Genomic DNA, 25,904 nt, shown 5'->3' on the forward strand with positions numbered 1-25,904 from the left:
TTCGTCCTTCCTTCTGGATCCGCACCGCTGGACCTGAGAGCCTGGGGTCAAACAGTCCAACTAGAGAGATGGAAACAGGTTGAGGGGAGGACGCTGCCTGTCCGCTCACGAAAGCCTCCCTGTCCAGGCCTCTCCAGCCCTCCTTAAGCCCACCTGCCTTCAAGTGGGGTCGGCAGACCTGAGTCTGAACCCCCTGGAGTGCTGGCTACAAATGCACATTCCTGGGCCCCCTCGGGGTCTGTTGACTCAGACTGTTCAGAGGTGATGCCTGGGAGGATCTGTGTTTGCAGCTCCCAGATGCTTCTTAGGCCCACAAGCTGGGGAGCCCTTTGGAGGGGGGAGCCTCAGGGCATCACCACAAGCCACCGGGGCTCTCTCCCAGCTCCAGCTCCCGCCAGGCTGCCCTGCCCACGGCTGTGCCAGTCTGCAGGGACCCGTGCGGGTCTGCCCTGAGACCGGACTCCGAGGAGCAGGGAGGGGAAGGGAAGGTGTCCAACGGGGAGGGCTCTCTTCTCCGGGAGCACCAGCAAATGGGGTTCCCCACGAAGCTCACGGGGCGTGAGCTTCAGGCCCTTCACTGGCCTTGGCCCCTAGAACCTGCCCATCTGGATGGAAGCTTTCCCACCGAGGACTCCTGGTAAACTGCTTAAAGAGACCTTAAAAAACAAAGCAACTGGGGCGCCTGAGTGGCTCAGGGGGTTAAGCATCTGACTCTTGATTTCCGCTCAGGTCCTGGTGTCACAGCTCGTGAGTTTGAGCCCCCCATCGGGCTCTGCGTTGGCAGTGCAGACCCTGCTGGGGATTCTCTCTCTCTCTCTGCCCCTCCCAAGTCACACTGTCTCTCTCTCTCTCTCTCAAAATAAATAAATAAAAACAAAAAATGAAAGAACTAGAATCTGTGAGACTCCGGTCGTTTGTGCTAATTCCTGTTCTCATTCAAGATCCATACTGGCTTTCATACTGTGTAAACCTCAGACCCCACAACCCACGCACCAGCGGTCACGGACAACTACGAACCCGAGGCTGCGTCTTGCTCCAAAGCGCCCTTCGGCAAATCAGCAGCGGGAGAGGAAGAGCGGCCTCGACGCGCTGGTGGCCTCCAAGCTCCCCCCGCCCCCCAAGCTGGCCATCCGGGCCGTGGGGCAGAGCTCACGGCCCACAGGGAGATGCCCAAATGCCACGGTGTAAACACACAGCCTCAAGCAAGGAGGAGGAGTGGACTAACACACACACACAGGGAGGGCCCAGGTGGGAGGAAGGACCAGCCGCCTGAACCCGGGTTCCGCAGCGTTCATCGGGGACGCAACCTGGCTTCCGATCCCCCCCTGGAGCGGAGGGGCCTTGAGGCTTGTGCCCCATGAGGTTCACAGGGAATCCCACAGTCTCTCCCTCTGTCACATCAGCTCTCAGAGGGGTCCGTGGGGACCAGAGCTCAGGACACCCAGGGCGGCGAAGGAGACTGAAGGTGTTTGAGATGGACGTTCACGGTGTTCAGGAGAAGCAGGACGTTTGGCCACAGCCACCAGGTGGCCCACAGAACACCTGGCGAGGGTGCCTGGGACGCTAGAGCCCGCATGGTCCCAGGAGGGGGTGACCCTGCTAATCCTGTTTATTTTCCGTATTTTCTTTTTTCTAATTTTTTCACGTTTACTTTTGAGAGAAAGACAAGAGTGTGAGCAGGGGAGGGGCAGAGAGAGAGAGGGAGAGAGAGGGAGACCCAGAATCCGAAGTAGGCTCCAGGCTCTGAGTTGTCCACACAGGGCCCGACGTGGGGCTCAAGCTCGTGAACCCGGAGATGGTGACCTGAGCTGAAGCTGGATGCTTAACCGACTGAGCCCCCTGGGCACCCCTATTTTCTGTATTTTCTGATGCTCTGACGCCTTTGGGTCTTGCAGACCCGGCCGGGGCTGCCCACGTCAGGGTGAGCTATCCTTCCATCAGGATCCTGTGGTCTGGGGCACTCTCCTCCTATTCCACATCAGCCCAGGGAAGGTTCTGGAAAACTAGGACCTCTCTGTAGCCCGGGGCCTGCTCAGCTATCCAAACTCTTCAGTCTTCTGCCCGCTCAGCTTGCCGACCCCGCCTTGCCTGTCTCCTTCTGGGAAAACCACAACAAAGGCTCCTGCTCCTGCTTTCTCTTGCTTATTCGGCTTCCCCACGGCCCTTGGTTCTCCCCCACGGGGCCGGCGTGCCTGCTTCCAGGGATCGCCGAGTGTAACGTCTTCCTGCACGGCCCTCGTTTCTGTGTCTGCGTGTCCTACTGTACCTGGTTAAAATCAATCTGGGTACATTTTTCTTTAATTTTTTTTAATGTTTACTTCCTTTTTTTTTTTTTTTTTTTTTTTTTTGAGACAGGGAGAGACAGAGCATGAACAGGGGAGGGTCAGAGAGAGGGAGACACAGAATCCGAAACAGGCTCCAGGCTCTGAGCTTGTTAGCACAGAGCCCGATGCGGGGCTTGAATTCACGGACTGTGAGATCATGACCTGAGCGAAGTCGGCCGCTCAACCAACTGAGCCACCCAGGTGCCCCTAATGTTTACTTACTTTTGAGAGAGAGAGAGAGAGAGAGAGAGACCAAGCACGAGTGGGGGAGGGGCAGAGAGAGAGGGAGACCCAGAATCCGAAGCAGGCTCCAGGCTCCGAGCTGTCAGCCCAGAGCCCGACGCGGGGCTCGAACCCACGAACTGTGTGGGATCATGACCTGAGCTGAAGTGAGACACCCAACCGACTGAGCCACCCGGGCATCCCAATCTGGGTACATTTTAAAACAGTGGCCAATATAACTTGTGAATGTCGAGTGCCTCATGTATATTATGCATATTTGGTTAGGCATTTTGGTGCTGCGGCTGTCTTAGGTAGATTTGCCGCATCATGGGATTTTGGAGTCCAAGTGCATGACGTGGCGTATAATAAATATTTGGAACTTTGTGTTCCTCGTCAGGATTTGGCGCCTCCGTGGGCTTTCCACGCATCTCATCTGTGTCAGCGCACAGGTGCTCTATTTCACCCGTGTCTAACGCGCCTCACAGGTGAGGAAACGTCTGTGCTCTATTTAACCCCTCCTAGGAGTCTTGTCTGTATTCCACAGGCTGCTTAACCTGTGAGCTTGCTTTGGGGTGCTTGGGTGGCTCAGAGGGTTAAGTGTCCCACTTCAGCTCAGGTCATGATCTCACGGTTCGTGAGTTTGAGCCCCATGTCGGGCTCTGTGCTGACAGCTCGGAGTCTGGAGGCTGCCTTGGATTCTGTGTCTCCCTCTCCTTCTGCCCCTCCCCCACTCACACTGTGTCTCTCTCTCAAAAATAAACATTAAAAAATTTGAAAAAAAAAAGAAGGTAGGGAGACTTGCTTTAACATACACTGAGACTTATTATAAAGTCTTAGCAATTAAGACAGTGTATCATTAGTCTGGAGATAGTAAATAGACCAGTGGAAGTAGAGAGAGATGAGAAAGAGACTCACATATGCACGGAAACTTGGTTAACAGAAAATAGGAGTTGTAAATCAGCGGGTAATGGACAGGCTACTTGGTGTAGTGTGTTAGGGCGACTTGTTACCCGTAAGAAAAACAACTAGACTGGGTCTCTCTCTGCCTCACATACACATACAATCGTTTCTGGATGGATTGAAGACTTGCACAAACACTAAAATATTTAGAAAAACATGTAGAAGGGGCACCTGGGTGGCTCAGTTGGTTAAGCGTCCGACTTCAGCTCGGGTCACAATCTCGCGGTCTGCGAGTTCGAGCCCCACGTCGGGCTCTGGGCTGATGGCTCGGAGCCTGGATCCTGCTTCCGATTCTGTGTTTCCCTCTCTCTCTGCCCCTCCCCCGTTCATGCTCTGTCTCTCTCTGTTTCAAAAATAAATAAACGTTAAAAAAAATTAAAAAAAAAACATGTAGAAGAATATCTTTATGGTTTAGGGGGAGAGATAAATTTGCTAGGATAAAAAAACTTTTACCATAGAGAAACATACTGATACTTTTGACTACTTTAAAATGAACTTCTGTTTATCCACACACGCCTGAAAGACCGCGAAAAGAGAAGTCTCAAGCTGGGAGGAACGATTTGCAGTACACAGAACTGTCAAAGAAGAGTAGCCAGAACATGTCAGGATTTCCTACAAATCAGTAAGAAAAAGACACATAACCTCATAGCGAAACAGACAAGGGGTAGGACAGACATGTCACAGGAAAGGAAACGTAAGTAGCCCGGAAACACTGAAGATTCTCAATCCTGTTAGCTGAGCAGGAAAACGCAGATCGAAAGCACAGCTCGGTGCCAGTTTACGCTGGCAGATTGCCAAACGCTGGAGAGTCAGTCAGTATCAGGGACTGGCAGGGGTGCGCAGCAGTGGGAAAGGGAATCTTCTCCGGGGCGCGGACAGCGCTGCAGCCACACTGGCAAAACGGTTTCCATCACCATGTGCTGACGAGATGACACAAGAATGTTACTTTCAGAGGATGTGTCAAATAACAGATCTCGCAGGGGCTCTGGTGTCTCAAAAATGCACTTGGGAGAGAAGGGTCACGATCCTCTCTTGATCTGCGGGGGACATTTTTTTCAAGTATCTATAACCTTTCGGAATACTGAGATGTCGTCTACAGCGCTATAATTAAGCCCGTGAATTATGGGGTAAGATGGACAGCAGGTGTCCCTTAAAGGTTGCCTTCCCCTGGTGGTTATGCTTACGGGGCACGGCAACCATTTCTAACGGGCGGGTGTCTAACCAACCCCTGTTGCTCCAACCGGAGTCGCAAATGGTGGTGAATGCTCGCACGCGTCCACTTGACTGGCTTAGAACAAGGCTTTCTGTTCTGAGTTCTAAAACCAAGCCAACCGGATTCTCGGCACTACTTTTGTGCTGTTGAACGTCCTCCGTCCCGGCGGCAGAGCTGTGGGAGCGGGGCACGGTTCTCACCTCTGTGACTCCTGTAGTTAGCATCGAGAAAACCTTTTTGAAGGCCAGGCTCTGAAATTTCATCGTATGACATTATAAGAATATAGCTAGCCTGTGGGGCTCTCATTAGCAGGTGGAGAGAGGGCTGGATAGGATTTTTTTTTTTTGATTTTATGTAATAAAAGTGTAATAAGAAGAGTGCCTTGTTTTTCCTACATTAATAAAGTTGAACAGGTACATTCCTTGCGATTCCGTTCCAAGAGAAATTTTTACATGTGCAGTGGGAGATATGCATTATAATATTCATAGAAGCATTGCTCATAATACAATAAACCAGAAATGGCCCAAAATGCCCATAAAAGTAGAATCTATAAATAAAATTGTGGTTTATTTCTGTGGCAGAATACTACACAGCAGTGAAAAATGAACTGTAGCTACACACATTCATATGCCTGAATTTAAAGATAGAATATGGAGGGGGGCTCGGGTGGCTCAGTGGGTTAGGCGTCCCACTTCAGCTCAGGTCATGATCTCACGGTTTGTGGTTCGGGCCCCGTGTCAGGCTCTGTGCTGACAGCTTGGAGCCTGGAGCCTGCTTCAGATTCTGTATGTCCCTCTCTCTCTCTCTCTCTCTCTCTCTCTGCTCCTTGCCTGATCACACAGTCTCTTTCTCTCTCTCAAAAATAAACATTAAAGAAATTAAAAAAAATAGAATATGGAATTTGAAAAGTCACAGGTGAACATATACAGTGTGATTTCATGTATATAACATTTAAACATTTTTAAAGTTTATTCATTGATTTTGAGGGGGGGGAGGGGCAGAGAGAGAGAGAGAGAGAGAGAGAGAATCTCAAGCAGGCTCCTTGCTGCCAGCCCACAGCCCATCGTGGGGCTCGATCCCACAAACTGTGAAATCATGACCTGAGCCTAAATCAAGAGTCATTTAACTGAGCCACCCAAGAGCCCCTATAACGTTTTAAAGTAAGTAAAACCAAATAACATATTGGCAAGGGGATGCCTATGTGGGTGTTAAAACCATAAAGAAAAGCAAAGAAATAATGAACACAGATCTCAGGATGGCGGCATCTCTGTGGAGGGAGGAGGAAGCCACCGCAGAATGGGATGACTCTTCTGAGGTCCTGCGTGTGTTCTGCTTTTTAAGCTGGGCGGTGGGTACAGGGAGGTGTTCATTTTACTATTTTTTATTATTTTTTAAAGTTTATTTATTTTCGCGCGTGCACGAGAGAGAAAGAGGACAAGTGGGGGAGGAGCGGAGAGAGAGGGAGAGAGAGAATCCCGAGCAGACTCCGCGCTGTCAGCACAGAGCCCGACGTGGGGCTCGAACTCTTGGAGCTGAGACCAAGAGTTGCACGCTTAACCGACTGTGCCACCCAGACGCCCGCATTTTACTATTTTTAAACTGTACACATGCATCTTACACATCCTTTTGCATATATATCTTGCCACAAAGATGCTGTTTAAAAGAATGACTGGGACGTGAAGGTGAAGGGCGTTCTGTTGCACAGAGAAACGGAAACGTGGCGCTGTTATAGGGAGGGGGTCCAGGCAGGGTCAGGGTGTTTTCGGTTCTGCTTTTAGCAGAGAAACCACAGAGAGCCCAGTGGAAAAAGGGAACTAGGTGTCGTGTGACAAGGGAGGAGCTGGCCTTTGGGAACAGTAGAGACCGCCTCCCATGGTGACAGGGATGGTGATTCTGGGAACAAATTCACATGTTTTCAGATTGGGACATTGGAGGTTGGGAGTTAATAGGAAACACATACGCTGGTCTCTGCCCCTGTTCTGGACACAGGACTCCTGAAATTCTAGTTAAGTTCCTACATGGTAAGAGAACAAGGGGGACCTTTAGTTCTACCGAGGCCACTCGGGGGTCGGGGGGAGTCCTGGATGGCTCCTGGATGCGGGCTGGTCATCTGAAAGGCCAAGCCATGACTAGAAGCTTGGAATTTTCACCTCCCCCTCCACCCCCACTTATCCAGAGAAGGGGGAGGGGCTGAAATGGAGGTAATGATCCATCACACCTTCCTGAAGAATCCTCCATAGAAATCCCAATGGTACAGGGTTTGGAGAACTTCAGGGGGTGGACACTTCCACATGAGAGAGGGTGACGCACTCCAGCCCCACGGGGACAGATTTCCTGCACTCATGACCTTCCCAGACCTCACCTTATGTATCTCTTCGTGTGGCTGTTCATCGTGTCCTTCATCATGTCCTTTAATACCCTGAGGTCTGTGAGCCACTCTAGCAGGTGCACTGGACTCAAGGAAGGGGTCGTGGGAACCTCTGATTTGTAACCACGGCAACCAGAAGTTGTGGTCACTGGGGACACCTGCAGTGAGCGGAGCCCTGAACTGGGGGGTGGGGGGGTCTGGCATCCTCTCCGGGCACCTGGCGTCAGCACTGACGTCCATCGCAGGACACCCTGCCGGTGTGGCACAGAATCGCTTGGTGTGGGGACCAGACATGTCAGAAGTGAGATGTTCTGTGACAGTAGAGGCGCACAGGGGATGCTGGAGCCCGGGTCTTCCTAACAGACCCAACTGCCCAGGTTGCCTTCGGACTCAAAGATGCACGCGGTGAGGTTCTGGGCTGATGTGGGCGAGGGATCAGCCGTGATGGGACGTAAGGTGTCACCTGGGGTAGCGCCGGGCTCCCACAGGAGCTGCGTGGAGGGGACCACATGGTGGATCGGCCGCTGGGGCTGGACCTGCCAGGCCATGACGATGCCAGAGAGAGGGGCCCAGGCGTGGAGTGTCCCAACCCGGAGCTGATTTCACTGCTGGCCGCGGACTGTAGGGCCGAGCCTCCCGCAGGTCTGGTGCTCGCTGAGCCCGGACGTCAGGAGGTGGTGACAGGCTTGTGGCGAAAGAGGGACTGGGACACGGACAGTGGTTCTCAACCAGGGACTGACCACCCACCCCCTGGGGATGTTAGACATGGCAGGGACTGGGGGTGGGGAGTGCTCTGATTAGTCCATAGTCTACAGATGCCACACGTGTGACAGGAAGGATGGTCTAGCACAAGAGACTGTCTTACCCAGTGGCAACAGAGCCCTGGGGAGAAATGTGGGGAAAGGGTGTGGGATGCGTCACCCGTGTGGGTGACGTCCCTGGGAATGGATGAGGACAGGACTGGGGTGGAGGGGAAGACAGGCAGGAGGAGGCGGAGCACTGGGGAGCTGGGAGGGAGGAGGAGGTCTGTGGAAGCAGCCATGAGGGGTGGGGGTGCACACTCTGGGGGGGGCATGCCTGCAGGGGACAGCGGGGTTCACGTGAGGCGGAGAGGCCAGGAGACGTTTGAAGACGTGAAGGCTACTGGGGCACTTGCCTGTGGCCAACGGGGGGGCCCAAGGAGGATGAACAGCAGGCCACACTCAGGGTCGTGGGGGGTGCAGACTGGGGCAGGGCGGCCCGCGAGCTGGGACTTGGGTGACACACTGGCTGGGCTGGCCACGTGCTGGGTGCCACCCTGGTGGCCTCTCACAGGGGGGTGGACAACAGCTCAAAGCACAGTCCAGAATCCTAGTGTGTGGATCCGGGGCTTCCTGTTGGCAGCTTGGACGGGGTCAAGTTTATGCTCCACGTTTTTCGATTGCTCCTTGAGTAACTTAGATGGATTCCGTCAAACCCAGGAGACATTCAGAAAACCATACCACACCTCTTGAATTTTGGAGATTCAGTCACCAGGTGTTGCAGACATTCGTGCGTCTGACTGACGACACCTGCCGGACAGTCACCTCTAAGCAGTTCTCACCTCGGTGGGCAGAGGGGCTGGAACCGCACGGAACAGAGTCCTGAGGTACAGGGCAGGGCTTCTCAGACTTTAGTGCACGGGAATCACCCCAGGGTCTTGTCAAATGCTGGATCTGATTCAGCAGGTCCTGGGTGGGCCAGGGATCCCCCCGTCAGCAAAGCAGTGTGTTTGAATGCAAGGAGAAGCTTTGTGATGGGCTGGGTTGAAACGTGGGCGTTTCCTACGCCGCCCGTGTGGTCTTGGGCTAATCGCCCCTCAATGGTTTTTGTGCAAAGCAGGAATCATGCATGGCCTAGGCTGTTGCGATGGTTGAAGTAATGTGGGTACAGTGCCCAGTGCTGCCCCGGGGAGTCCACAGCAGGGGCACAAGAGTCCCTTTACTCCATTGTCTTGGCCACAAAATCCACTGCCTTTTCAGACTCCAGATGACAACTTTTTGTATTTGCGGGGATGCTGGTCTTCTGAGGATGGTCAACTACCTGCCAGGGGCCATGGCCATGGCCTTCCCGTGATGCCTGGTGGCTGATCCTGGGGAAGAAGGAGGCAAGGGTGTCCTTCTGTCTTTGATTAGGGCCGAGTCTGGCAGCCCTGAATGCCTTCGTCTCTCCTATTCCAGTTTGGTGATCTGAAAATCCGTCCCCATTTGGATGCATGATCACTGGCCACATGGACAGAGGGTCCTAGGTAGATGGAATAACTTTTCCTTGTCTAAGTTTTCGCCGCTCTGCCCATATGCCTTTCCCAGTGCAGAGCAAGCACTACAGGTCATTTCTCCCTCCCTCTGAGGGGTCTGGCTTTGCGACTTTGCCAACTCTATTCCCGAGTCCACCTGCCTGCAAAGCTCTAACGACAGCCTGTCAAGGCTGGTGGCTCCCGCTGTACAGATGCAGCCCCAGAAGCACCTGGAGGTTGCTCAGGCACCAGCTCCTACCACTCTCTGGGAGTTAGGGGTGTGAGGAAAACAGCCTGGCAGCCAGGCTCCCCTAACTGGGCCTGTGAAGTGGCCAGGAGTGTTTTGTAGAACCAGGCCAACTGCTCCTGAATGAGGGGGTCAGGGAGGAGCTCAAGGCACATAAAGGGCTCTACTCCGCTCAACAGCCTGGGACCAGAACATTCCTGATTGGGGTCAGAGCCCTCCTCATCAGGAGGCATGCCCGTCTGGCCTCTGGAAATGAATGTCTCTATGATGAACTTGAGAAGACCCTTCTTCTCATTAGCTTTCCCCCGTGGCCTTGACAAGAAGGGAACTATCCACACTTCCCAGTGTAGGGTCTTTGGGAGGATTTTCTTTTGGGGGGTAAGGATCAAAGGCACTAGTCTGAGAGGGCTCGGCAGTTCTCTGGGCTCAGAATCTGTAAGGAAAGAAACTGCCCGCGTCTCATGTGACTCTTGGAAAGTATAGCACGAAGCCATTTATCTTTATCAACGTATGCTTCTGCAAACTTAGAACAAGGTCAACGTCTGGGTGATGAGAGCTTCAGGAGCAGATAGTAAGGACAGTTTCTCAGTGTATGTGGCATCTCTTCTGCAGCCAAGACCAGCTGCTTTACCAGATCTGAGCTTGTGGCCAACTTGTTATAATCTTTTCAAGTTTATTTTCAGAGAGAAGGAGCACCAGCGGGGGAGACGCAGAGAGGGGGGAGAGAATCCCACGCAGGCTCCCCACTGTCAGCACAGAGCCCGATGTGGGGCCCGATCTCACGAACTGGGAGATCGTGACCTGAGCCAAAATCCGGAGTTGGACGCTTAACCACCTGAGCCCCCCACGTGCCCTGCGAATTGTTATAATCCTGTGAGAACCTATTTAGATCGGGGTAGGGGTTCTCTTCCATTCCTGTGGCTGTGTTTGAGGGGAGAACAGATATGTTCTAGATTGTTCCTTCTTAGCAGATCATGGACAGGCACTGACCACAAGACTGCCAGTTTATTTAACGACACTTAATTCAAGAGAAGTTTTCGAGCTAGTGGAAGGGAATACTACTTGGCTAGGTACAAAAAGGCCAGTGGGGAAGGGGGAAGGGTCGGGCCGGAGGTGAACAGAAGCAGAACAGGTTCGTAGGAAACAGGGAGTCGCAGCACCCTGGCTTCTGCTTGCTCGATGCCTCATGTGCGTGCACACACGCACGTGTATGTGTGCACACAGCGGGGGCTATTCCTCTGTGGGTCTCCCCTCCGCACTCTGGGTGGACAGCAGAGGACACGTCTCCCTTGTCAGCTTGCTTTCATTGCCCAGGAGCAGGGGCTGACACACTGCCTGTGAGGGATGTGGCTGTCCTCTCTGGCAGTGAAGGAACCGGGCCCTAGACTTGGGCCAAGACCAATCATGTGAGTAGATACACTGGGGCTCATGAGATGGCTAACCATGTCTGCATAGCAGATGGGATCCTTGGTTTTATTTTTTTTTGAGAGCGTGCAAATGAGCGAGGGGGAGAGGGGGAGAGAGAGAGAATCCCATGCAGTCTTCGCACTGTCAACGCGGGGCTTGAGCCCACCCGATGTGGGGCTTGAGCTCACGGACCATTAGATCATGACCCGAGCCGAAGTCAGATGCTGAACTGACTGAGCCACCCAGGTGCCCCAGGATCCCTGGATTTTAAAAGTTTAGCTTCCACCCCCCCAACACAAACACATAAGAGTTCATGGTCTGGAGGTCAGAAAGCACTATAAAACTTTTCTTATAAAAGTATTTTTTTTTAATAAATCGATGTATTTCAATGTTGTTAACATGATAGCCCAATGCTATATATCAAGGTAGCAAAAGTGAAATTCCTGGTATTTTTTTTATATAAACACTATGAATGACAGTACATTTGCATTCAACTTCACAAGAGATTATCTTCAGGTTCATGAAGATTCTTTAACAGCTGTAACACCTTTCAAACAGCGAAGATGTGTATCGACTGCTGAGACAATGCGAGTCTAACAACTGAGCTGAGCCCTAAAACCACACTGAAGGGAAAACGGGACGCGATGGCAGTATGGCCAGCTTGCCGAACAGAACCCGAAGAAAACACAGCAGGTGTCACAGGTATGGAGTATCTTGCAGAAACCGAGCCACAAGACGTACACGTTAGAGCCCTGAAGCAGTGAATGTGTTTCTACCCGTTTTGTGATGGAGGGAAGCCATGGAAACAGAGGCCCGAGCTGCCTGTAGTGTTGTCTCCTTGTGCACACGGTGCCATCGATTGGCTAACACCAGAGTTCCCTGCTCTGTGCAAATAAATGCTGGTGAAGGGAGCCTGTGCCAGAGCCGTGGGTCAGAGCAACCCCGGCTGGGCTTCAGGTATCACTGTGGCATCACCGCCTCCTACAAGGCCAGAGGCCACGTTCCAGAGCTGATGCCCCTTTCTCAGGGTGGACAGAACCCCCCCCCCCCAACCCACCCAAGGGCGTTGAAAACACCGTTCCTGACCCTCCAACACACTATTTCTGTCCAACCCACTGTGAGAAATGCGTTTCGCTCGGTGACGATGACAGAGTCTCTGACTCCATCCCGTCACGTGTATCTTCACGACTGGGTCTTTCTGAGCAGAGATCACAATTGCGAGAACACAATTCTTTTCCTCCAAGGGCAGGGAGACGCTGGTTAAATGCTAGTTAATTAAGTCCAGTCTCAATTTTGAACTGCAGCCTGGAATGGACTTAAATGAGATTTTCTACAGTGAAGACATTTCTGTATTTTTCAACCTCGAGTACAATTTAGGCTGTGGGCAATCTCACGCCCAGAACCGTATCTGCTGGCTGCCAGCGTGACAACGGGCCTCAGGCCGCCGTGGATTTCTCTGAGGACCCTTTACGCTATTTCTAACTCCGGATGCTGAGGAGAGGAAGTATGACGACAATGAAATCACGTGTGCTGAGGCGCTGGGTTCTGGGGACCACAGATGGGGGTTCTGGGCTACGCATCAGGGTCTCACTGACTGCCGCCGTGAGCAGCACAGACTTCGCTCGCGTATGCCAGAATGGGTTAGAGAAAACGGTCCTCCACCACGTGTTTTAAAAACACTCCCCAGCAAACTGCATCCAACGCTTTTCACTAACCCGGGTTTCGGCGACAGGACTGTCCTCAGAGCAAGGACACCTGCCCGAGTCTCAGTGTCGTGTTCTGAATCTCGTTCTCGGACCAAGCCTGCTTCTCACAAAGATCAGATGCTCGTCTCTTCTTGCTGTCACATCTCTTAAACAGGTGCTCTGCACCCCCTGAAGAACTGAGAATACAACCGTAAAGGCTTTCCTCTCCAGAAACAGAACAGTCAAAAGCATAAATTAGGTTAAGTGGCTTCATCTGCCTCAGGTCACAGCTTATAACCCAAGGTTCCGTTTTCCCCTCGAACAGGGTGTGCTTAGGTTGATACAATGAATGAGTCAGCTGATGGAAAAGTTAAAAATGTCCTTTACTGAAAGATATGTATCTTTACAAAGAGAAATAGCAAACAATCCGATCTAGGAGTTTAAATAAAAGGAGGTGACTTTAAAACTAACAATATATATAAAGCTGAAGTCACTGCCTTGGATAATTTATGCGCTCACCCAATATTCTATGTAGGACATTCATTCTTAAGGCAGAAAAATTGAATCTGACATGTAGTGACTTGGCTCTTACATCCAAGGGTCAAACTGGGAGTAGATGTGAGCAGACAGAGTCCTTGCTAACAAGGACTTATCTATCGGTGGAGACAATTTCCTTGTGGGAGGAGGTCACGTAAGAGACACACACTTGGGAGAACAGAAAAAGATGAGTTTTAAGACACACAAACATCCTTCAACGAGAGGTCAATGAGACTAGGTTTTTCTACTCTGAGGTCAAACTACCCCCGGAACGAAGCAACAGAACTCCGACGCGCTCCGTCTGGTACACGAAGTGTCGGGATATCAAATCGTGAACTTTGTGGAGGGCGTTACTTCAGGCTCCAGTTTTCAAGGTCTAGTATAAAAGGCAGCCTGAATAGTTCAAAAGCAGTTGAATGTCAACTCCTGCTGCTACTCCCGCCCCGTCGGCGAAATCGTGTGCAGGGAGGTCAGTCCGTATTAAAATATCGATGAAGCCCCCACACGTGTGCAAAAATACCCCTCGGTTCCTAGCAAGACTATCTCGAACGAAAACCATCCTAACGGCAGAATCAGAGGCGTCATGGGACGGGCCGGCCCGCCTGGGGGGACAGGTGTCAGGGGTGCAGGCCCCCGCCTGGCAGAGCCTTTCCCGAAGACCCGGGCCCCGAGCCCTTGGGCTGCGGGAGCTCCTTGGCCTCAGCGTCCCGGTGCCCGAACGCGAACAGAACCACACGTGAACCTAAACGACCCTTCTGGAGCAGGTAGTGGTGGCCAGAGCCCCTCAAGCGCCCTTCGTGTGCCGACTGCGGACGCCGTAGCTCTGGAAATTGTCGCAAGTGTAGGAAGGTGATCCACCGAAGTTCCCGAGACGTGAAGGCTGTCTTCTTTCACGGTGGCAGGAGTCCATGCAAGGTTTGTAAACAGCGATACAAAATACTGTAAACATAACTTAACAGAGCTTGTAGAAAACAGAAGTAAACCCCAATTTACAAGTGGGTAAAAAAAACCGAGGGTGGCTTCGTACAAAGTTCTCCCTCCTGCGCCAAGTGATTCTTTTGATTACAAATATAATCCTGAGCTGAAAAACTGGGATTTGGGGGAGAGCCATCTTTGCATACAAAATACCCAAAGGACGCTTCTTACTCTCTTACTTTTCTCTGGGGACAGTCACCGGTCAGAGACAGTTCTGAGGGTGAGACTTGGGAGACCTTTTATAGTTTGGTGTGGCGCCCGGGTCTGGAGCCCGCCGAGGGGCCGGCCACGGAGGCGGCCGCGGCCGCATCCTCGGCCTCCTCCAGTTCCTCCTGCAGCTCCTGGCTGACGCTGGACTGCAGGGCCGCGGGGGTGAGCCACTCCTTGGGGAGGCAGCTCTGGAGGAAGGGGATGCAGGAGCTGAAGTAGGCCAGACGATTGATCCAGCGAGGAATCTCCTTCCCGCAAAGAATCTACGGAGGAGAGAGGGGGCGGTGTCAGGTGAGCGAGGTGAGGGTCCCCGGTCCGGTGCCGGGGTGGGGGCAGGGGACGGGCAGGCGGGGTGCGGGCTGAGGGTCCCCGGTCCGGTGCCAGGGGACGGGCAGGCGGGGTGCGGGGAAGCGCATAGGCCGGGATGACAGGCAGCCGCCACCTCCGGAGGCTTGTCAAGTGGCTCACTTTCTACAGCATCAAGCTAATTCCGTTTGGCTCCCTGCAACTGCTTTGAGACTCCATGTCAAGTGCTCCAAACAACACAGCAGGGAAGCCTTGCTGACACAGGGACCAGAGTAACACGCTCCAGACGGTCAGAGCGGCCGGTCTCGGGTGTCCTCCCCGCCGTCAGTTGTCCCCTTTCACAGATTCCTTCCTACTTCCGTCCAGTCTCCGCCACCCCATTTGTCCGGGCCCGCGTTCTACCCTGTTACTTCTCGTGTTGGTCGAGAAAGAAACGTCTCCACGGATGCAGACCCGGCTTTGCATCTCTGCGGTCAGAACCGGGCTGGAAGGCCCGGCTGAGCTTTCGTCTGCAGATTCTGCTAGGGCTGTGGGGTGCAGGCGTGGGGCCGGGGGGATTCCCTCCCAGCTGAGGGTCTGCGGCGGCTCTCTGCCCACTCCCCATCCCTACTCTGTCCTTAGAGGACTCTGGGACATAACCCACACCCTCGCCAATCTCAAACAGTAAGAATCGGGTCTTCCACAACTAACTTCACTTTTTTATTTTTTTTTAAAGTTTATTTTTGAGAGAGAGAGAGAGAGAGAGAGACAGAGAGCACAAGCAGGGGAGGGGCAGAGAGAGAGACAGAGACAGAGAGAGAATCACAGGCGGGCTCCACAGTTAGCATGGAGCCCGATGCAGGGCTCAAACTCATGAACCACGAGACCATGACTTGAGCCAAAACCAAGAGTACAACACTTAACCGACTGAGCCACCCGGACACCGCGGACCTCACTCTTTATCACACTCCTTCCCGTCTGCAGACAACACGGGGCTGGCTTACTGTGTCCCTGCTTCATTGTCCCCTTAGCAGTCCTGCCTCCAGTCGTGTCAAAAATCATGATCCTGACATCATATCTGAATTGATGACCTTGAAAAAAGGTTTCAAAATATCTTATGCTCCCAAATTAGCTAAAATGTAAGTAAACTGGTACTTGCAATTAAGCAACCATGTAGCTTTCCTTCCTAAAGGGATTAGCCTTACAAGACAAGTTACATTTCCTTTTTTTTAAATTGTTTTTTTTTTTACGTTTATTTGTTTTTGAGACAGAGAGAGACAGAGCATGAACAGGGGAGGGTCAGAGAGAGGGAGACACAGAATCTGAAACAGGCTCCAGGCTCTGAGCTGTCAGCACAGAGCCCGACGCGGGGCTCGAACTCACGGACCGCGAGATCATGACCTGAGCCGAAGTCGGACGCCCAACCGACTGAGCCACCCAGGCGCCCCAAGTTACATTTCCTTTAATACGAAGTCTCTGTCTTAACAAGTGAGATGGCCTCACTCGAGGGAAGATGGCATATTTTGACCAAATCCGATCAGCTGGCCCGGCAGCACAGAGAGGTAGAGAGTACTGAAGAATACTTGAATATGTCCATAAACTACACCTGGAGGAAAGCCGAGCAATGGACCTTACACAACGCCATGCCCGTCCCTCTGTGCTAAGAAACACAGGGGAACATTTCATGTATTTTATACCCACAGCACGTTCAGGTATCTGCATACCTGAAGGCTGACCACAGAAGAGGTGACGAGGGATATTTAAGTTAACGTATAGCCACCACTGACTCGTCAACAGCCACTTCCTTCATCCTGCTTCCGAAGTCCTGGTTTTACTCAGCAGGCACCCTCCCTTCTTCCCACGTCCATGTGCTTCCTGGGAGGCTGACTTTATCCCAACCCGGGTGTGTGTGTGTGTGTGTGTGTGTGTGTGTGTGTGTGTATGCGCGTGTGCACGCGCCCTGATCAGGCTAAAACAGAGGACAGTAAACTACAGCCTCCTGATTTTGTAGGTGAAGTTGTAGCAGCCGTGCCCGGGAGCTGAGTTCTCCACGGCAGAGTGCCGTCCGTGACCAGTCCTACAGCCTAGAAGATCTCCCGCCCGGCCCTCTCAGAAGTGTGCTGGTCCTCTACCAAGCCAGCGTCTGTAAACTTTGAGTCCAGACCCACCAGTGAGTCATTCAGCATCAGACTGTAGAGAGGTGGGGTAATTGTGACGCTTGTTTTAACGTGTTACGTGTACATGTGTGTTTAGACTGGGTCATGGTGTAAAACATATTTCTTACTGTGGGTAGTGGTTTATGTAGCAAAATTACTTTTGCATTTAAGCTTCAAGCAGTGAGTCCCCTGCTAGAGATCTACCCCAGAGACACGTTGGCAAAATACGGAGAGATGTACGTAAGGGGATATTCATCACAGCACTGTTGGTAACGGCACGAGTGGCCATCCCGGTCTTGTTCCTCATCTTTTCCCCACTGAGTATGACGCGAGCTGTGGGCTTGTCCTGTACGACCTTCATTATGCTGACGTACGTCCCCTCTATACCCACTTCGTTGAGAGTTTTATCAGTGGATGCCGAATACTGTCAAATGCCTTTCTGCAGCTACTGAGATGACCGTATGATTCTTTTTTCTCATTTTCTTCATGTGGTATATCGCACTGATTGGTTCGCGACTGTGGAACCACCCTGCACCCCTGGGATAAATCCCACTCGATCACGGTATAGAATCCTTTCGATGTATTGCTGAATTTGGTTTGCTAATGTTTTGTAGAGGATTTTTCCATCTTTGTTCATCAGGGATACCGGCCTGTGATTTTTTTTTTTGTAGCGTCCTTGTCTGGTTTTGGTATCGGGGTGAAGTTGGCCTCGCAGAATTTGTTTGGAAGTGTACTCATCTCCTTCATTTTTGGAAAAGTTTGAGGTTAGGTATTACACCTTTGCGTGTTAGTCACCAGTCAAGCCGTCTGGTCGTGGACTACTGTTTGCTGGATTTAACCTCCCTAGTAAATTGGTCAGATTTTCTACTTACAATACAGTCTCGGGAGACTGTATGTTTCTAGGAACGTCTGCTTCTCCTTGGTTGTCCAATCTATGGACAGAATTGTTCGCCATAGTCTCTAACGCTCCTTCGTATTTCTGTGGTGTCGGCTGCGATTTCTCTTTCACTTTTGATTTATTTGAACCCTGTCTCTTTTTTCCTTGGTGAGTTTGGCTGAAGGCTTGTCAATTTTGCTGATCTTTTTCAAAGAACCAGCTCTTAGTTTCACTGATCTTTACCACTATCTTTTTAGTCTCTATTCATTTCTCCTCTGATCTTGAGTACTTCCTTCCTTCTACTAACTTTGGGCTCTGTTTGTTCTTTTCTAATTCTTTTGGTGGAAGGTTAGGCTGTTTGAGATTTTTCTCATGAAGTCAAGTATTTTTAAATCTGGGAGGAGAGGAAATTCATGACACTTAAACAAAACTACACAACAAAAACCTCTTGATTACTTTTGGAGAAGTGAGCTGTGTCAGCGGTCCCCCAGACCAGCTCCTGGTTAGACCGTGATTTGCCAAGAAACCCACGGGACTGGGTACACAGCTGCAGTCGCAGCTCTCATTTACTACAGGGAAATGGACGAAAAGTGCAGAGGAAACCACGCACAAGCTGTCAAAGGGCCTCACCCCATGGAGTCACACAGGATACACTCAGGTCCCCCCCGCAAGGAGGGGGGACAACACATGTGAAATGTCCACCAGGGAAACTCACTGGACACCCAGCATCCAAGGTTTTATTTGTGCCTGTTCGTGTAGGCACCTGCTTCTCAGCATGTGCCAAGATTTGGGGTTCCCTGGAATGGGAGCAGGTGTCTTGCAGGAATCACGCTATGCACACAAGGTCAGGCCTGGTGAGCTGCCCTTCCATCTTGCGACTGTTGGCGGCCCTTCCGAAAGTCAAGTTCTCAGATGCCATCCAAGGCCCCAGTCTTTCATAGGGACAGCAGCCTCTGACCCGTTTTAACTCTTTTTCTACACCCCCCCCCTCCCCAAACTTAGCCAAGCTGTTGCAGCAAATATTACCAAAGGACCCTACACAGCAGGGTGAGGCCAACCTGGAGTTTTGATTTCAGTCACACCTTTTAGGGCTCCTGGACCTAGCCAGTTAGAGCAAACCCCACTAAAGCAAACCCGTAAAGGCTGACTTTAGAAAGCCGAGTGGCTTCCACCTGAGTTTTGGTGGGAACCCTCTTCACCCGGCCCGAGGTGGGGTCACGAGAGGGCACCCACACAAGAACCGATCCCAGAGGGCACACGTGACACCCCCAGAACGGGAGGTTTACGGCGTGAGGGCCCCCAAGCAGGGCACGCATGGGTCAGGCAGCACCGGTTACAAGGCCCCCAGCGTGCTTCCTCACTGGCAGTGAACACCGTGGGACTCGCTCGAGGATGAGGATTTTTGTCCCCCCAAAGCCGGTAAGCTGAAATCCTAACCTCGAACTTGACCGCTGGTGGAAGTGGGGAGCCTGGGAGGTGGGCGGGTCATGAGGGCCCAGGCCTCACAAATAGGATTGGTGCCCTTACCAGGGATCTGAGAGCCCCTCACTCCTCCTGCAACCTGAGGCCAAGGCAAGAAGCGGCCTAGGACCTCACTAGAAGGCTGCATCTGCCAGCGTCTGGATCCTGGACATGAGAAAGAACGGTCTGTCGTCTCTTAGCCACCGGGCCTGTGCTGCCCTGTTACCGCTGCCCAAACGCATTGACAGGGCTTCCGATCTGGCCTGAAAGATCAGTCGAATCTTGGAGGGTCTGCCCACAGACAGACCCAAACAGTTCTGTCCATCCTCGAGACCAGGTTATCGGCCTCCACTCTGTGCGGCAGGTGCGGGAACAGCCTCTCTGCTGTGTCAGCACTGTCGCTGGCTCGCAGGTGAGCAGCCTGGCGGAGTCCAAGGTGCTCGCAGCAGCTCAGAAAGGCAAGACGCAATGGCTGGTCTTTAGGACGAGGGGAGGAGCAGCATCGAGAAACAGGTCATGAAGGCCGCCTCCCCACCCGCACACCTCCCCAGGTGCCAGGATTTTGGTTTTCGCGGTCACGAAATCAGTGTGCGCCGTTTGGCAATCCTAACTTTACGCTTTAAAAATTATCCTTTACTTTCATCTGGACTTTTTTTTTTTTGGTCTGCGAGAACAGAAGCTGTCACTGGAAAATATTTTTATGTGACTTAAACTAGATGGACACATCGTTATCAGGCACTGGTCAGGATGAAATCCTGAGTTTGCAGAAGATTTCACAAGGGGTTTACAGGTCACCCCTCTTCTCCCTGACCGTTTAGCCTGTGAATGGCCTAGGGAGGAACACCCCAATTCTGTGGCTGCTGCATTTGGTGATGGCTCTGCCTCACTAAGGAACGCAGGGGGAGTGGGGGGAAGGTGGTCTGGCTGCCCCCGACGCCACCACTGCAGCAGCCGAGGGGCCCCGCTCTCCCCCACTTGCGGGTTTTGGCAAGAATCCCTGGTTAGCGACACGGGGCCGAGCGGCTGGGCGCAGGGGGCCCTGCTGGGGAACGAGCCCCTCCCCGGGCACACCTGCATGCCACCTGGACGGAGCGGTCAACGTCCACGACACTTGTGGCGGAGGGCTCCGCGGACGGGGGTCCCGACCCGCAAGGGTCCCCAAGGAGGAGGCCGGTTCCCGGGCCCGCACCTGCTTTCAGTCTGGCCCGGCGTGGAGCAGACAAGGGCGGGTTTCGGCCGACAGTCCGGTGCAGGCAATCGGGATCGTGATTTCAGGATTTCGAGAAAAGGCCAGGACAGTAATGAGTGAGTGAACACGGTGCACAGCTAGGGAGCCACATTTCTAAGGTTAAGCAACTGAGGTTTTCCAAGGCCCCTTTCAAGACCAGCTGACAAATATACACGTCCGGCTGGAAAATCCTCACCTCCCTGCCTCAGATAACTGACAGTATAAGGGCTAATCAGTATCTAAAAACCGCGTTTTAAAACCCCGAAGTTCATCTGGAAATTGTCTCTCTCTGTATGTCGTCTGCCTTTAGAGGCTGCGAGAGGCAAAAACCCTATAAAAAATCCCAGTTGTGGAGACAGGCGTTCGTTTAATAATTGAGACTTAAATCCACCCACTCTGCGGCTGCAAGAAGTGAGAGAGCTGTGTCCACTAAGGCGTTTTCTCCCAGTATTCCCGAGACGGTCCCTGCATCCCCTATACAATTATAAGCACGAATCGTTTTACATCAACTCCTATCGTATAATCACAAAATACAAAGCCATTAAAAAATTCCCCTTTTCTTTCCTGACTGGGAATTTCTTCAAACCCCCAGCAGTAAATTTAGCGAAGACAGTTTGTTGTTCCAGCCGTCGGGGGAGGGCCGAGCTGGGAGGGGGTGGGGGCTCAGTAGCAGGGCCCCCCTGTCCCCCTTCTGACCTTGCTCCGGCCCCAGGAACGATTTCATCATGCCCCCTCCCACTCGGAGGAGGCAGCAACCAATGGTCAGCATTTCGGGCTCACCCACAACTCCACTTGGGGAATTGGGGAGCTTCCCTTTTCTCTTCCTGCCCGGAGAAGGAACGAAGCTCAGGCATCACCCGGGCTACACGTCCCTGCCTCACGTCAGCGGCCTGGCTAAAACGGCCAGGTGTCCTGGGGCTGCATCTGTCATTCCCAGTTCCACAGGCCACTTTCCCACTCACAACGGACGGCAGCTGCCCCGTCTGCACACCGAGGACACGGGACTGGGTGCCATCCAGGATCTCTGCCGATTCTCCCATTCGATGGATCCCTGAACGCGTCTCCGGCAGATGGGGTCAAGGAGGCCTGAACCTTCTCTCATTCCTGGGGAGCAACCGGGTCGCCTCCGTGGAACTGGCGTACGCACGAGCCTGGGGGTGCTTCTGTAGCTCCCATGTCGGCACAATCACTAGCGAGAAGATTCTGACTCAGCCGGCCGTGCAGGGGTGGAAGCAACATGAATCTTGCGTCCTACCTGCTGCAGGTCCCAGGGACCCATTCCAGGCCGCACGCAAGCCCGGGCCTGTCCAGAGCCACGCGGGAAGGGATGAGGACCACCGGGATGGCAGCTTGTTCTGTCCCCCACACCCTCCGGCTTCTGCAGGATGGGACACTGCCCTGCCACCAGCCGCCACAGGTCAACAAGCGGAGAAGCTGTCTCAGGGCTAGCGGATTCTCCAGCCCTTATCTCATAGTCTCATGTCTTCCCTTTGGTTTCTGTTTTCAGGTCCTACAATTCTCAGGTCTCCTGGCTTGGGAGTCCAGAACAGGGAAGGCAAGTAAGTGCCTGTGGGGTGTTCTGTTGGCAGAACGAAATTTCAAGACTGCAGAGATGGACGGCTTGTTAATAATTTTAAGTGCCAGGGAGAAAAATCATACTGGCAACTAATATAGAAAAAGAAGAATCTTGTGGCTAAGTAGCAGAAGTGGTTCAGGCTTTAATTTCTTTCTTTCTTTTTTAATTTTTTTAGCAGTGGAGACTTTTTCTTTTTTTTTTAAGTTTATTTTGAGAGGGAGTGAGAGAGAGCAAGGGCACATGTGAAGGGGGTTGAGGTGGTGGGGAGAAAGGGCAGAGAGAGAATCCCAAGCAGGCTCCACACTGTCAATGCAGAGCCCAATGCGGAGCTCAACGCAGGGCTCGAACTCACCAAACGTGAGACCGTGACCTGAGCTGAGATCAAGAGTTGGACGCTTGGGGCGCCTGGGTGGCCCAGTCGTTTGAGTGTCCAACTTCGGCTCAGGTCATGATCTCAACGTTCCTGAGTTCGAGCCCGATGCTGGGCTCTGTGCTGACAGCTCGGAGCCTGGAGCCTGCTTCAGACTCTGTGTCTCCCTCTCCGTCTCTGCTCCTTCCCCGCTCATGCTGTCTCTCTCAAAAATAAATAAACTTAAAAAAAAAAAAAAAAAAAAAAGAGAGTTGGATGCTTAACCAACTGAGCCACCCTGGTGCCCCAGCATTAATTTCTTTAAAGAGGAAGTTCAGGTTGGAAGGGAACAGATTAGGATAAGAAGGGACGATTATCAGCGCTCACCCTCCCCGTGGCGAAGTCGTGAATGGGGTCACAGTTTAACGCAGTGCCCACTAGGAAGCCACCGACCTCAGAAAGGCCACTCAGATGAGGCAAAGAACCAGAATGCCACACTTTACACAACACGAAGACTCGGGAAGACAAGGAGGAAACGAGCAAAGGAAAGAGCAGTGCAGTGGGCACACCAGCGGAGGTTCTGTGCCTGAAGGAGGCAGGGTGACAGCGGAGGGCGTGTGCCTGAAGGACCGCAGGGTGACACTTGCCTCCGACAGTGCTGAGGAGAAGTGGTTGCAGTTCTTGTGCATCAGGTGGTAGGCGTTGCCCTTGTACTCCTTGCCCAGCTCCTCCACAATCTTCTCTATGTCGTCCTCCAGGAAGTCTGTGCTCCCTAAAACTACAGCTTCTCTTAAAGAACAAAAAGGAAAAGAAAGAAAGAAAGAGAAACCACAGCTGTGTAAGTTTCAGGTATGGAGAAAGAGCGTGTTTCAAGACTTGTTCATTTCCAGGGATATTCTGACTGGTTAACAGAGCGGAGTTAATGCACTAAGACTAAAAGGTAAATGAGATACTTTTACATTTTGTGTTACTTGAGCTTTTGCATTTCTGCCATAAACTCTTAAGTCTGTTACTTCTAAATCATACCAATGCAAACTTGGTCATTTTCTTTAGGAAGCAACACGTCATATACTGAAAACACACGGCCCCGTTATTTTTACAAGCACCGTGGAAGCAGCCAGGTTACTGCAGACCCAAATCATGCTGCAAATATTCCTGCTCAATTATACTGGCCAGTGAAGAGCTGGCCATAATCTCATTCAGAAATAGTCTTTTACGTTATTGGCTTCTGTGCCACAGGGACACAAACTACCAAACAACTACATTTTTTTTTTTTTTTTTTTTACAGCATTGTAAAAACCAACCAACCAACCCCCAAATTAAAAACCAAACACCCTCCACCCAACCCCCACCCTGGAAATGCGACAGACATGATATCCAACAGAAAGCAGAAGTTAAGTCAGATACAAATTAGGCATCCAAGAAAACTACAAATACCTAGAAAACCCTTTCATCTAGCAGTCCTGCCAAAAGGGACACCTGAGGAACAGACTCAGGACGGCACTGGAGCAAATCAGTGACAGGCTGGGAGAACCATGAACTTGGTAGTGATCGACATGGGTAGTAGCCCTACCCTGAATTTCAATGTTAACAACCTCATTTCGCTATTTTCCACTTGGCAAGTTAATGATTATAGGCCCAGAAGGTTCTTTAGAGCTCCTTGAAACTAAGGTTCTAAGTATCTCTTCACATACAAACCTTAACTAAGAAATGGAAATTTGGATCATTAAGCATTCAAATTCTCAGTAAGGTCCAGAGTATTTTGGTTTCTCGACAGGCGTACTGCATGCACCTTAACAATAGTTTCTCAGCTAATCAACTGTTCGGGTATTTCAAATGTATCAACAGTATCCCTTTCATTGGGAAAAATGAAAAGATTACAAAAAAAAAAAATCCTACCATTTCTTTTTCTCTTCATGCATTTTATGAAAAAAATTTTAATTTGTTTTGAGTACAGTTGACACGCAACGTTACGTTAGTTTCAGATGTACAACACAGCGATTCTACATCTTTGTATGCTGTGCTTGCACTCGCCAGGAGAGTAAAGAGGTTTCTAATAGTGTCAGGTAGGTCACAGCGACCCTTTCTTCCATCTCTCTGCATGGGAGTCTGAGGGGGAAGCTATCACTCACATACACACGTTTTCTAAGGCAGAATCCAAGTTACATACTAAAGTAAGAACATTTCTAAAGTACACAAAATAACTCACGTGGGTCCTGAAAAAAAGCAAAAGACTAGGTTATTTCAGGCACTTCATCTGGCCGATTCTCATCTTTACACAAACTCCGATAGGTTCGACTTTAAAATAAATGTCAGCAACTAAAACAGCGTTAAAGAAACATTTTAACTTCCTAGATTTTAGTCTACAGAGTGACTTCCATAGGCCTGAAAACAAGCTTTGGCACCTAAGACAGTGTAATAAAAATTATCCTCCCTACTTACTTAAATTTAAATGTTTCTCCTAGTTCAGAAGCATTTCCTGGGGAAATTTCAAATATTCCAGAAAAGGGGTAAGGATGGCCACCATAAGCAAATTCTGAAAAGAGAAAACTCATGATTTTTAGTATTTATCACACAAAACTTAACCAGAATGCTGAATTAGCTTTAATAAATGAAGAGGATAATAACGACACCATCTAAATATTTTCCAATTTATCAATGCTTTCACAAATATCTCAGTCTCGTTTAGCTGTTACGTGTAACAACAGTCGATACAAAAGGCCTGATTCTGATAACGAAAGACACTCAGAGGTGACCCTGACTCGTCCCCTCTCGTTGGCAGGAGGAGGGTGACTATCGCAGGTGACCATGGTCTCTCTGCCCATGTGTCGTGCCAAAAGACATGGGCGGTCAGTTCTGCACTTTGCCACTTTCCAAATTGAAGGCATCAAATTTCAAACTCAACACTTTACTGGAGAAACTGACTAACAGTAATGAGCTTTCATGGCTCATGGGTTGAAGGCTCTTGGTTTATCTTTGAATAATGAAACATTACCAAACCTGGAAAACTGAATTCAATCCCCCTCATTCAAGAAAACAAGCAAGCTGCCGAGTTAACGTATACACCTCTCCACACATACTCTCACGGAAGATCTTTCAGCTCTGCGGGAACTACTTGTACTGAAGGATCATGGGATATAAACTCTCATCCAGAACAGAAGCGGAGAAGGAAGGAATTCAAATTTCTGGTATGAGATATTTAGATATTTAAGTGGCAAATCTTAGTGGACTTACTTAAAAAATTACAAACAAATGTTCAAATTAATCTCATCTCTTAGAATTTATTAAATCTAATCGTGAAAGGTCTTAGAACAAAGCATGGGTGAGAACAAGGCACATACCAAGTTTACTTTTGATTCAGACCTTCCAGAAAAAAAGCAAAGGTCTGGATAAGAAAGTGTTTGGCATTCAGTTCTGAAATACACATTAAAACTTATCTTAACGATAGTACTTTATAATAAACCTTGTCGATAATCAGGTTGGATATGGAAAGATTATGTTTAGATTTTTAACTTCTTCAAGTCCATTAAGGAAAGTCACAGAGCCATTTATTCATCTGTTCAAGAAGCG

General features: G+C 51.0%; 1 protein-coding gene across 2 annotated transcripts in view; it reads right to left on the reverse strand.

Annotated features, from left to right (window-relative positions):
* Positions 1-13,042: 13,042 nt before the first annotated feature.
* Positions 13,043-25,904, reverse strand: part of DESI2 (desumoylating isopeptidase 2) — a 45,284-nt gene continuing 32,422 nt past the window's right edge. For both annotated transcript variants that reach the window (XM_049633813.1, XM_049633812.1), the window contains exons 3-5: positions 24,777-24,870; positions 22,982-23,123; positions 13,043-14,665 (exon numbers count right to left, since the gene is read on the reverse strand). In XM_049633813.1, the coding sequence (XP_049489770.1) occupies positions 14,432-14,665; positions 22,982-23,123; positions 24,777-24,870 (470 nt within the window). In that variant the 3' untranslated portion in view covers positions 13,043-14,431. The remainder of the gene's footprint in view (positions 14,666-22,981; positions 23,124-24,776; positions 24,871-25,904) is intronic.

Source organism: Panthera uncia, chromosome F1, assembly GCF_023721935.1.
Source record: "Panthera uncia isolate 11264 chromosome F1, Puncia_PCG_1.0, whole genome shotgun sequence".
Classification (NCBI taxonomy): domain Eukaryota; kingdom Metazoa; phylum Chordata; class Mammalia; order Carnivora; family Felidae; genus Panthera; species Panthera uncia.